This window comes from Panthera onca, chromosome C1 (assembly GCF_046562875.1).
Source record: "Panthera onca isolate mPanOnc1 chromosome C1, mPanOnc1 haplotype 2, whole genome shotgun sequence".
NCBI lineage: Eukaryota > Metazoa > Chordata > Mammalia > Carnivora > Felidae > Panthera > Panthera onca.
In genome coordinates this window covers 155,842,346-155,854,369 of record NC_138346.1, presented here as the reverse complement: position 1 = coordinate 155,854,369, position 12,024 = coordinate 155,842,346, and the positions used below count along the sequence as shown (strand labels likewise).

At 39.4% G+C, this 12,024-nt stretch overlaps 1 protein-coding gene across 1 annotated transcript in view; it reads left to right on the top strand.

The window, feature by feature from the left end:
• The first annotated feature begins 5,206 nt into the window (after positions 1-5,206).
• Positions 5,207-12,024, top strand: part of PTGFR (prostaglandin F receptor) — a 51,249-nt gene continuing 44,431 nt past the window's right edge. The window contains exons 1-2 of the mRNA XM_060625302.3: positions 5,207-5,571; positions 7,049-7,919. Coding sequence (XP_060481285.1) covers positions 7,122-7,919 — 798 coding nt within the window. The 5' untranslated portion in view covers positions 5,207-5,571; positions 7,049-7,121. The remainder of the gene's footprint in view (positions 5,572-7,048; positions 7,920-12,024) is intronic.

The window sequence follows — 12,024 nt, the reverse complement described above, 5'->3', positions numbered from 1 at the left end:
CCAAGTGTCTATGAATAAATGAATGGATAAAGAAGACATAGTATATTATGTAGCCATAAAAAGAATGAAATCTTGCTATTTTCAACAACATAGATAGAGCTAGAGATTATAATGCTAAGAGAAATTTGTCAGAGAAAGACAAATACCATATGATTTCCCTCATCTGTGGAATTTAAGAAAAAAAAAAAGAAAAAACAAGAGACAAACCAAAAAACAGACTCTTAAGTATAGAGAACAAACTCTTGGTTAGTAGAAGGGAAATTGGGGGTGGGGGGAAGGTGAAACAGGTGATGAGGATTAAGAGTACAGTCATCTTGTTGAGTACTGAGTAATGTATAAAATTGTGGAATCACTATATTGTACACCTAAAACTAATATAACACTGTATCTTAACTACACTGGAATTAATATTTTAAAAAATGTGACACGGGGCGCCTGGGTGGCTCAGTCGGTTGGGCGTCTGACTTTGGCTCAGGTCATGATCTCTCAGTCCGTGAGTTTGAGCCCCGCATCTGGCTGTGTGCTCAGAGCCTGCAGCCTGTTTCAGATTCTGTGTCTCCCTCTCTCTGACCCTCCCCCATTCATGCTCTGTCTCTCTCTGTCTCAAAAATAAATAAACGAAAAAAAAAATTTAAAAAAAAATGTGACACAAAAATGCTAAAAGGTAACACAAAAGATAAGATTTAGAATATTTAAATTTGGTCACATTAAAATTAAAAACTGATTTGACAATTACATAGTTTACAAAGTTCTCACCAGGATAAGTGTAGTTACCATCTGTCACTATATACAATTATTACAGTATTATTGACTATATTCCCTATGCTGTACTTTTCATCCCCATGGAATTATTTATTTTATAACTGGAAGTTTGTACCTCTTAATCCCCTTCACCTATTTTGCCCTTCCTTTCATACTCTTTCCCTCTGGCAACCACTTGATTGTTATCTATCTTTATCAGTTTTTTTCTCTTTTTGTTGTTATTTATTAGTTGTATTTCTTAGATTCCGTGTATAAGTAAAATCATTGTGTATTTTTTTTGTATGATTTATTTCACTTAGTATAATACTTCTAGGTCCATCCATGTTGTTGTGAATGGCAGATTTTATTCTTTATTTATGGCTAAGTAATATTCCATGTGTGTATATACCACATCTTTCTTATCCACTCATCTATTGATCGATATTTAGATTGCTTCCATATCTTAGCTATTGTAAATAATGCTGCAGTAAATATAGAAGTGCACATGTCTTTGAATTAGTGTTTTCATTTTCTTTGGGTAAACACCCAGAAGTGGAATTCCTGAATTGTATGGTAATTCTATATTTTATACGTGAAACTAACACAGCATTAAATGTCAACTATACTTCCATTAAAAATACAAAAGATAAAAAGTAAAAATATGCAAAAAATGAACAACTGTTCATAAAAATTGATAGCATAAAGAGAATGAAAAGACAAGGTGTGATTTGGAAAAAGATGTTTTCAAAATGTATAACTGAAAGAGGTTAGTATCTAGAACACAAAAGAATTAATGAGAAAAAAAATTGGATGAAAGAGATATTTTATAGAAGAATAAACATAAATGTAAAGGGAAATGTAATTTAGGTTTGCAATGTAATATCATTTTACTACCATCTGGCTGGCAATAAATGAGAAGGTAGACAGTTCCAAGCATTATCACGAAATGTGGCTGGCAAGACATCCTTATGCACTGTTTAAGGAGTATGAATTGATACAAAATTTCAGCATTATCTTGTAAAGTTGAACATTCTCACACCTTATGATCCAGTAATTTCACACAAGGTACATATTCTAGAGAAACTCCTACATAAGGTGAAGAGTATGAGACCATACTCATAGCAGAATATTTTCTGAGAACAAAACCCAAGGGTTATTGACAGAATAATATTTTAAAAATTTGGATATCCAAACAGTGAGATATTATAGAACTTTGTTAAAGAATAAACTACTACTGCATACAACAATATGCATGAATCTTATAAATCTTGTATGAAAAAAGCAAGTTATGGAAGGTTAAGTTATAAGATAAGGAAAATTAAATAATATGTTGGTTCATCTGCATATTTATGTGATAAAACAAAGAAATTCAAGAGAATGATGACAGACACACAATTCAGGATAGTGGTTATGTCTATTATTCCTGAGAGAGAGATACAGAGGAATGGAATAGGGCAGAAACATATAAATAAATGTAGCAATATCAGTAATGTTCTAATATGGTTCTTGTTATGGATTGAATTGCTTCCCCCCCCACCAAAGATATATTGATGTCGTAATCCCCAGTATCTCAGAATGTGAATTTATTTGGAAATAGGGTTATTGCAGACATAATTAATTAAGACCAGGTCATAGTGGAGTACAGTGGATCCCTAATGCAATGTGACTGGGGTCCTTAAAAGACCCCTTGTGAGATCGGAGACATGGGGAGGATGGCATAGATTGCTGATGAAGGTAGAGATTGGAGTGATGCATCTACAAACCAAGAAACACTAAAGATTACCAGCAAATCACCAGAAGGCAGGCCTGGGACATGGAATAGATTCCCCCTCACAGCCCATAGAAGGAGGTTTTGGACTTGTAGCCTCCAGACTGTAAGATGATAAATTTCTATTGTTTAAGCCCCCTCGACTTTGTGGTGCTTTGTAGGAAATGAATGCTGTCCTTATATTAGGTAGTTGGTGCATGGGTGTTTATATTATGTTATAATTCACAATTAACCAATGTGTTACATGTATTACTTTTTATGTATCAAATGGTTATATAATAAAAATAAAAAACCGAAAGAAGTTATTAGTTTCCAAATCAGGGCATGTGTCTACTATTAATCTCAATGGCAAATTCCAGAAAAGATTTCTAGACAGTTTTATTAAAACTATAAAATTCCACTTCCAACACTCCCTTTAACTTTTATGGAGTTTTTATTGCCGCCTCAGTGTCACTGAGTCCCCGTTTCTCTGACTTTAATTATAGTGTTCACGTCTCCTTAGCAAAGTGTCCTGCACTGAATTCTGAGTGAAGGTGGATTGCCATGCACGCACCTGTCCCGGTATGTTATCTCCTTGTAGACCGGCTGACATCAGCTTTGCCTCCATTTCACACAAAGGGAATCCCGGACATCTAAAATCACTTTAAAGTTCCCGGCACAGGTGCCACAAAAGTAAGTGCCTTCTCTTGGCCTAGAAGTCACACCTGAGCAGGGGTGTTTTGTTCACGTAGCTGCATCTCTGCCACCTCGAAACAGCACCTGACACAAAGTAAGTGCTCAAAAATTTTGTTGAATGCATGTGTAAATGAATAGTTTTATAAGAGTATCCACTTCTCAGGATACCAACTACTATGTTTCAGAAGAGTTTATCAGCCATTCCCCACGCCCCAATCATTTTTGACCTGTTTGTTTTTCTTGTCTGTGGAATTACATGTTATTCTTCCTTATATAAGCAGCCAAAGGCTACCTTTGGGAACTTGGAATAGAGGACCAGATTTGGGTCCCATAAGGCCAAAGTGTGTGTATGTGTGTAATTTTTAAAGAAAAGTTAGGTGTTTAATCTTCCATACTGATTAGTAGCTGGCTCTACTAAGAGTAACATTGTTTTTATCTTGAGGAGAAGAGATGTTGGTGTTTTAGAATCTTTTATGGAATCCCAAGTGAAGTGTGTCTTGATTAAGGATTGGATTCTAAAAAAGAAACTCCAAGAATACATGCAAAGTAGATACTTTTTTTTAAAAAGTGGGACTTATGTAGTATTTTGAAAAATAAATTGCTATTGTTTTTGCTATTTTGAATATGTCACATAAAGAATGTTATGATGCGACATTACATTAATGAGTTTTTGTTTGTTTTTTTTTTTTTTTACACGATAGAGCAGCTGATGTTAGTTAGGTGCTCCAGTGAGAGATGGAGAGTTGTCAAGGTCTCAAAAGTATGACACTAGAAATGCTGGTTGTAACATTGATAAACGCAAACAGCAGATAAATGACCAGGCACAGTCCTAGGTGAGGATGGAGAGATGAACAAGACCTCCGCAGAATTAATTTCAGTGGGAGAGACACAAATAAACAGATAATAGCAATGTAATGTGATTAAGTGTTCTTAATCATTCAAGGAAAGAATATTGCTCTATGGCATTCATGTTTTAAGTATAGTTTAGTAGAGTTGTTCTTTGGATACTGGTTACCCAGATATAATATTCCTTTACTAACCAGAATATTTGGTTAATCAAATTGTTCAATTCCCTGACCATACCTGAGTAACAGTTTATTTTACAAGTTATGATCATATCATTAAAAAAAAATCTCAGTATCTACCACAGGGGAAAACTGTGCAGTTGTTCCTTTCTATAGTTAATGGCTAATTTATTTTATCTTACTTTAGCGTTTTATGGTCCTTTTCAATTTCCAGGAATTTAGAGGTCCCTTCTGATTTTAGAACAGAAAAGAGGGCTTATTTCCACGTGGCACTGTTTTTTCACATAGGTGGTGGCAACATTTTACTAAAATAAAAAAGAGCAAGGGTCGGTAATAGATTTCCTTTAGTGTTTCGCTGGAAAAAAGAGACACAGCAGGTATGGATCCAAACAATATTAGCAAAAAAGCAGTTACAGTGTTAAAATGACTCAAATCATAATTCCTAAGGAAGTAGTGGGTATTTCTTCACTTGATCATAAAACGATCTCCACAAAATTTAGATTCACAACTCTGGGTAAACACACCATTAGAAATACTGTCAACATTGGGCTTTTAAAATCATTACAATGTTACTAATCCCTTATCTGCAGGTATCCTTCATGAATACTTCCCGTCCCTTCTCCTTCGCACATTAGAAAAGTTAGAAAGTAGTCCAGTCTTCTAAGTGACAGTGAACCCTTAGGCAGCGACTGCTTTCATTTACAACGCGTGGCTTGAATACTTGTTTTAAACCCCCTGGGGATATCGGCTAAGCCCCACCGTCGCTCTCTCCCTCCTTGGTTTCTTTACCCCTTTCGAGGTGGATTTGGGGCGAATTCAGTCTGCAAACTACAATCTGACAGTACAACACGCTGCCAAGACAGCTGTCTGCAGGCTGTCCTCAACTCTCCCGATTCCTATTTTGCAGCTTTAGAGGCGGCGCCTTTAGCTTGAACACAAGGTTGAAGCAAAACTTTTCCCTGAGCGGTGGGGCTGCTGCAAGGGCCGCTCTGATGCTGAGGGGGGATGCGGTTGCACCGGGGCGCGCAGCCCGGGTGTCTCGCGGTGGGGCTCTGGGCTCCTGGAAAAGGGGGCGGAGAGGAGCGACGAGAGGAAGGGGGGCTGAGGTCACCCGCGCTCTCCATCCCGCCCAGGCTGCGAGCGCCGCTGGGCGCTGAGGGACCAGAGGAGCCCAGCGCGCCCGCAGGTTCCAGGCTGGGGCAGCGCGCGGAGGGACGTGCTGCGGTGCCGAGCGGGGCCGAGCGGGAGCGCGGCGCTGCGCCAGAGGAGCCCGCAGCGGCCGGGAGAGGAGCCGGGCGCGCGATGGCACTGGGAGCCGCGCGCCCTTCGCCGACAGTCCTGCGGGCGGCCCGGGAGGCCAAGGTAACCACCTTTCCAGGGGCTGGATTCCCGCGCGTCGGCCTCCGGGTGCTCCACCCGACCGAGGCGGCGCGCTCACCCAGCCGCACTGGAGGGCACCTTAGTCTGAGCTTGGCAACAAGTTTGGACCAGATGGCCCGAGCTCGGGAGATCTTCAGAGAGAAGAGTATTCCGGCCGACGCGAACCGATTCAGAGCTGCGCGAGTAGGAAGCGGGTGGAAAGGGTCTCAAGGGAGGGAACTGGGCCAAGGGGGAGTTCTCTTCTCGTCCCGCGGTTCCCGGCCAGCGACCCTTGGGAGTCCCGCGCAGGGGCAAGCGCAGGCCTTTGGCGCCCCCCAGGGAGGAAGGGAACCGGCCCTTTGGCGTTTGAGCAATAGCAGAAAGTTTCAGCAAGTTAGGTTTGGGAAGGATGTTGCAAGCGGAGGCTTAGGGGCAGAGGGGTAGTAACGGCGAAAGTTGAGCTGTGAGTAAGACCCGGAGCAGGCGGCCGCCCTCGGGGCAGCCCGGGCGTCCCCACTCGGGCCGGGCCCAGGAAAGGCTGGCTCGGTAATTCCCAGCCTCCCGGAAAGCGGCTCGGGGAAACCCCAATCGAATTAGTTGGGGCGAGTGGGTGGCTGTGGTCTTGGGTATCAAGGTCTGTGACTCAGACCTCAGCACACTACGGAAAGGACGATAAATGAATACAAATGAATACTTCGCGTTAGATGTCGCTCCCCTGAAGCTGTCACTTGATCAACAGCATGTAGGCAGATGTGCTCACAGTGTACATGACCTGCCTCCTTTCCTACCGAGAGAGCCGGGATTTCTGCACAGGTTGTGGCTCGACAAGAAAAGGTTCTTAGCGACCCACCAGTCTACCTTCCAGGGGTTCCAGACTGTGTGGTTTGCTATTATTTGATCTAAATTCAACAGTCTTAGAACGTACTGTGGGAAGCCCCGTTTAACAACAGTGAGTTTGCCGGTCCACTCGCCCCCCTCCCAAAGTTCGAAGAAGATGGTTTTGTCCGCCTGACAAACAGGTAGTTTACCTAAAGAATAATCTGCAGTTTGGGGACAAAGCCTATGAAAGAAAAAAAAAAAAAAAAAAAAAAAAAAGCAAAACTTGAAATGGTCACTTAATTATTTAAACAGACTAGTATGCTTTTACAAATTTTCTTGGGTTTAAATCTAATCTTGTTAGTGATTTTGTAAGCTTTAAAAGTTTTAAGGTGTCTGTGAAGTGTCAGGAGGAGATTTAGGAGGCACCCATTTGCAGAGGGGCCACAGCCTTAACCAAAGGGTCTCAAGTTTGGCAGCCTCTTTACCTTGAACATGAAATGTGGAACCACAGGCAGATGTGTGCTGCTTTGGTATGATGCAACCTTGCTTATGATAGGCCAGATAAATCTGATTCTCACCACAGGGTGCTGGGGCGCTTCAGTCTTAAATGTCAGATGAGCAGTTATCCAGGGCTCATAATTCCTCTGTCTTTATGCTGCAGATGTCCGGACTAGAAGCCTGCACAGTTTTGAGAGGGAGATGACTTAAGTGGCCAGCTTTTTATCTCCACAACGATGTCTATGAACAATTCCAAACAGCCAGTGTCTCCTGAAGCTGGGCTCCTTTCAAATACAACTTGCCAGACGGAAAACCGGGTTTCAGTATTTTTTTCGGTAATCTTCATGACAGTGGGAATCTTATCAAACAGCCTTGCCATTGCTATTCTCATGAAGGCCTATCAGAGATTTAGACAGAAGTCCAAGGCATCATTTCTGCTTTTCGCTAGTGCCCTGGTAATCACAGACTTCTTTGGCCACCTCATCAATGGAGCTATAGCAGTCTTTGTATACGCTTCTGATAAAGAGTGGATCCGCTTTGACCAGTCGAACATCCTTTGCAGTATTTTTGGTATCTGCATGGTATTCTCTGGTCTGTGCCCACTTTTTCTAGGCAGCGTGATGGCCATTGAGCGATGTATTGGAGTCACCAAACCAATATTTCATTCAACGAAAATTACATCCAAACATGTGAAAATGATGTTGAGTGGAGTGTGCTTGTTTGCTGTTTTCATAGCTTTGCTACCCATCCTTGGGCATCGAAACTATAAAATCCAAGCATCGAAGACCTGGTGTTTCTACAAAACAGAACACGTCAAAGACTGGGAAGATAGGTTTTATCTTCTACTCTTTTCTTTTCTGGGGCTCTTAGCCCTTGGCGTTTCATTCCTGTGCAATGCCATCACGGGAATTACACTTTTAAGAGTTAAATTTAAAAGTCAGCAGCACAGACAAGGCAGGTCTCATCATTTTGAAATGGTCATCCAGCTCCTGGCTATAATGTGTGTCTCCTGCATTTGCTGGAGTCCATTTCTGGTAAGCGTCTAACGTTTTGACAATTTCTGCTTTCTTCCATTTTTCCATGTTTAATACAGGGTTTGTTGTGTTTTTTGAAGCTGTTAGTCTTGATGGGCAACAGTGTTCAATCTTTTAATGCTGGAGTTTATTCCTACTCAAAACGTATGTCAACACCCAGCTCTGGCTTAGAATTAAGCTACTTATGGTACATGTGGTTATTTTCCCACAAGTCCTGAGTTGAAAGAAGGGTCTTGCTAAACAATTCTAACCATAGTGTAACCTGCTTGCAGTAGAGTAGGGAGTAATTTTAACAGAGTAACATAGTTTTAATATACTTAATAGGATTGGTTTCTAAAGTGTGAAACAAAAATGACCAAGTATAATACAGTATTGGAGTGGACTCAACCAAGTCTTGGTAGCAAGTCACAGAGACTTTTAACTTATAGAAAAGGCATATTAGCTACTGAGTTTTTCTAAACATATAAGACTAAACATATAAACATATAAGTCTCGGCTTGCAAGAGGAGGTGATGAGTTGAGATAGTTGGATAGTGCAGGTGAAGTCTATGGATAGATTAGGTGAAGTGATCACTAGTACCCCAACCCAAGAGCAGTGCCAATAGTTCAGGGAGAGGTATGGTTCTCAGGAGAGCCAAGGATCCTTCCCTTATCATTCCATTCCATTCCATTCCATTCCTTTTTTTTTTTTTTTTTTTTAATGTAGCCAGTAGCTATGTTTCACAGCTTGATATTTTTATTTGGAAATGAAGGCTAAAGTTAAGGAATTAGCAACAAACATAAGTCATTTATATTACCTTCTTGGTAGAAGGAAAAAATACTTATAATTGATAAGTATGGCCTTAACTCCCTTCATCATTTTATGACAGAAAGGTCGACAACATGTCACAAAAGAGAAAAGAATCCTCTGTACATAGTGAGTGAAAGCAGCAAAGATGATTTTTATTCCTTTTTCTGTACCAGTGAAGAAATGGGCTAGAGACAATAATATAGGTGGTCCGCAGGCAGAAGTAAGGCAAACCGGGGAGACAAAGGTAGATGGAACAGAAAGGTTGTGGTCATACTTTGCCCGGTACTTGTTACTGATGCAGTTTTCCTAGGCCCCCAGCAGGACCACTGTCCAAGAATTGTTGCCAGTGGAGTTTTAATCAACAATCCTGCTGATCCTGATGCACAAGAAAGTTGGGGAGAGCTCCTGTGGCTGACAGATTCCGTGACGGCTGACTTTATTTAACAAAAGGATTTCTACTTTTTGAATATTTCTTTATTCATATTATGTCCTCACACTTTGAATTTAGCGTCTTCAATTGTTAAATCACTTAAATATTTTTTCATGATGTGCCTGAACTGGTCCTAAGAACCCAACCACGGGGGGTGGGGGTCAGGTTGAGATTGTCAGTGGCAGGTCAACATTTTGAGGCCTGCTTGTTGTCAGTTTAGGAGGCCTGGGGTGAACCCAAGCAGTGATCTGATCTGTGCTCAGAGTCTAGTTATTTGAATCTGAATAGCAGAGAGCAGTTCTATCAATACTTAGAATCACTTTAGTGCTCATTCTTGGAGATTTTAATTTACACCACTCAACAAAGGGAATTTCCCTTGGACAATGCTTCTTTTTTCCTTAAACTTTGAAACACAGTAACTTTTCCAAGTAAAAAGTGAGTATGAATAGCACTGAAATTAATTTGGAGGTTGGAAAGGGAATGTGAAGAAGGTGAGAAAAGAGGTACCTGAAAATATTTAAAGAAAAATTGTAAATGAGGGCCCTAGCGCTGGAGAGATCCTGAAAACAACAAAATAGTGAACTCAGTGAGATACAGATAGTCTGGACAACTGAGATAATCACTGGTGCTTTGGTTTTTTGTTTGTTCCAGTCACGTTTAAAATCCTGCTTCATTCTGGCTTCTGACTGGGAAATAGGAATGAATGACAGGTTAGCTGCGGTGACACGGTGGAAGGTAGCACAATTTCATGCTTATCATGGATATTTTGAACTTATGTTTTTCTTTAATTTCTCTTTCTGAATTCTTGGCTTCCTTCACTGTTAAATTGGATATAATTTAATTCATATTTTGAACATATTTCTAGTAGAAGCATAATTTTATTTCTGAGATCTGTGTTCTATTTACAAGTTATCAATACATCTATGACACCAATGTATCAGTACTTTTTAGTGTGAGAATTATTTCTGTGTGAGATGCATGGTAGATATACCACAGATACATACTCCTTTTATTTGAAGCATTCTTTGCATTCCTGGTTTCTCTTGTGGAGACCTGGGTCTTCATAGCACATTCTGACTAAAGGATTTATAACTTTTGTGGTCTGGACACATGTGCCTTGGGCATTAGGTTAAGGCCATCAGATAGCTCTAAATGGAGCCCTCATAAAAAACTCAGGTTTGGGAATGCCAAATAGCACCCAACACTAATATCTCATTTGAAACATTTCTCTGTTTTTTTCCCTTAAATGCTTAGAAAAAGTGCATAAATATTAATGACTGAGCCATCATTCTCTATTCTCCATTTTTATTTTATCTTATATTTTTAATTTTTAAATTTTATTTAAGTCTGAGTTAGTTAACATATAGTGTAATAATGATTTCAGGAGTAGAATTTAGTGATTCATCACTTACATAAAACACCCAGTGCTCATCCCAACAAGTGCCCTCCTTAATGCCCATCACCCATTTAGCCCATCTCCCCACCCAACACCCCTCCACCAGCCCTCAGTTTGTCTTCTGTATTTCAGAATCTCTTATGCTTTGCCTCTCCCTCTCTCTTTATTTTATTTTTCCTTCCCTTCTCCTATGTTCATCTGTTTTGTTTCAATTCCACATATGTCTACTGTCCATTTTTAAAGTGCCTCTGAAATCAAGCTTCTGGATTCCCATAGTTGTACTATAATGCGAACAGCTTCCACAGTGCCCTACTTTACATCATGTGTCTTCTTTCTATGATTGATGAGTATGAATCAACTGGATTCATACAATCTAAATCCAATAAACCATTTGGATTTATAATTTGAATGAACATCTATACACATTTTCTGACCTGTTATCACTGTCATGTTCAAGCCTCAAACTGAAACAAAGATACAGGTGCACTCATGAAAAGGAGCAGATGATAGTGTTTGTGCTTGACAAGATTTAGTGCATCAGAATTTATCATTAGAGGCATACTTTCTAAAATTATTTAAATTTGTAGCTGATGACAAAGGGAAAACTTTATTAATTTTGATGATTAGGTTCAGTCAATACAAAGTAAGATGATCCTGTTGTTTGAGTTTTCTCTTCCTTTGTGTTTTTAATAGACTTTATTTTTCTTGAGTACCTTTAGGGTTACAGGGAAATGAGTGGTAAGCACAGAGTTCACATATACCCTCTCATGTCCCTCCCACACCCCCAGGTATCCTTATTATTAAGTCTTACCTGGGTGTGGTACATTTGTCACAATTCATGAGTCAATACATTCTTATTGACTAAACTCTGTAGTGTTTTACCTTAGTGTTGTAGATTGTGTGAGTTTTGATAAATGTATATTGACATGTGTCCACCATTACAGTATCATGCAGAATAGTTTCATTGCCCTAAAAATCCCGTTTTTTTTTTTTTAATTTTTAAATTTAATGTGTTATTTTTCCAAAGGAGGAAATGTGTGTTTTCAGGAATTAAGATTTAGAAATGTAGTACAAAAATAGTATTAGTTTAAAATATAGCTCATTAAAATTTTGAAATTAAAAATTTTACAATATCTGGATTTTATAGTTTTAAACATGGTGAGCTCATATAAATTCGTTTAATTACAATCCCAACTGAAAAATACAGGAGACTACAATGGGCACTTATTAGCTTATGATTTCATTTAGCAACAAATTAATACAAAAATCTTTAAGAGTCAAATGGCAGTTATAAAATTGTCTTGTGCATATCCTAGGTGAATCACTTCTCCTTAATAAATAAATCTTAAAGACATTCTTTCATTGTTTCTAGAGTGAGGGAAAAAAAACCCATTTATCTACACTTCAAGTAACATTTTCTTATTATTTTTGCCTTTATACAAGTAATGATTCTTTTTAATGTTCCATTTCTAGAATACGTAACCCTGAA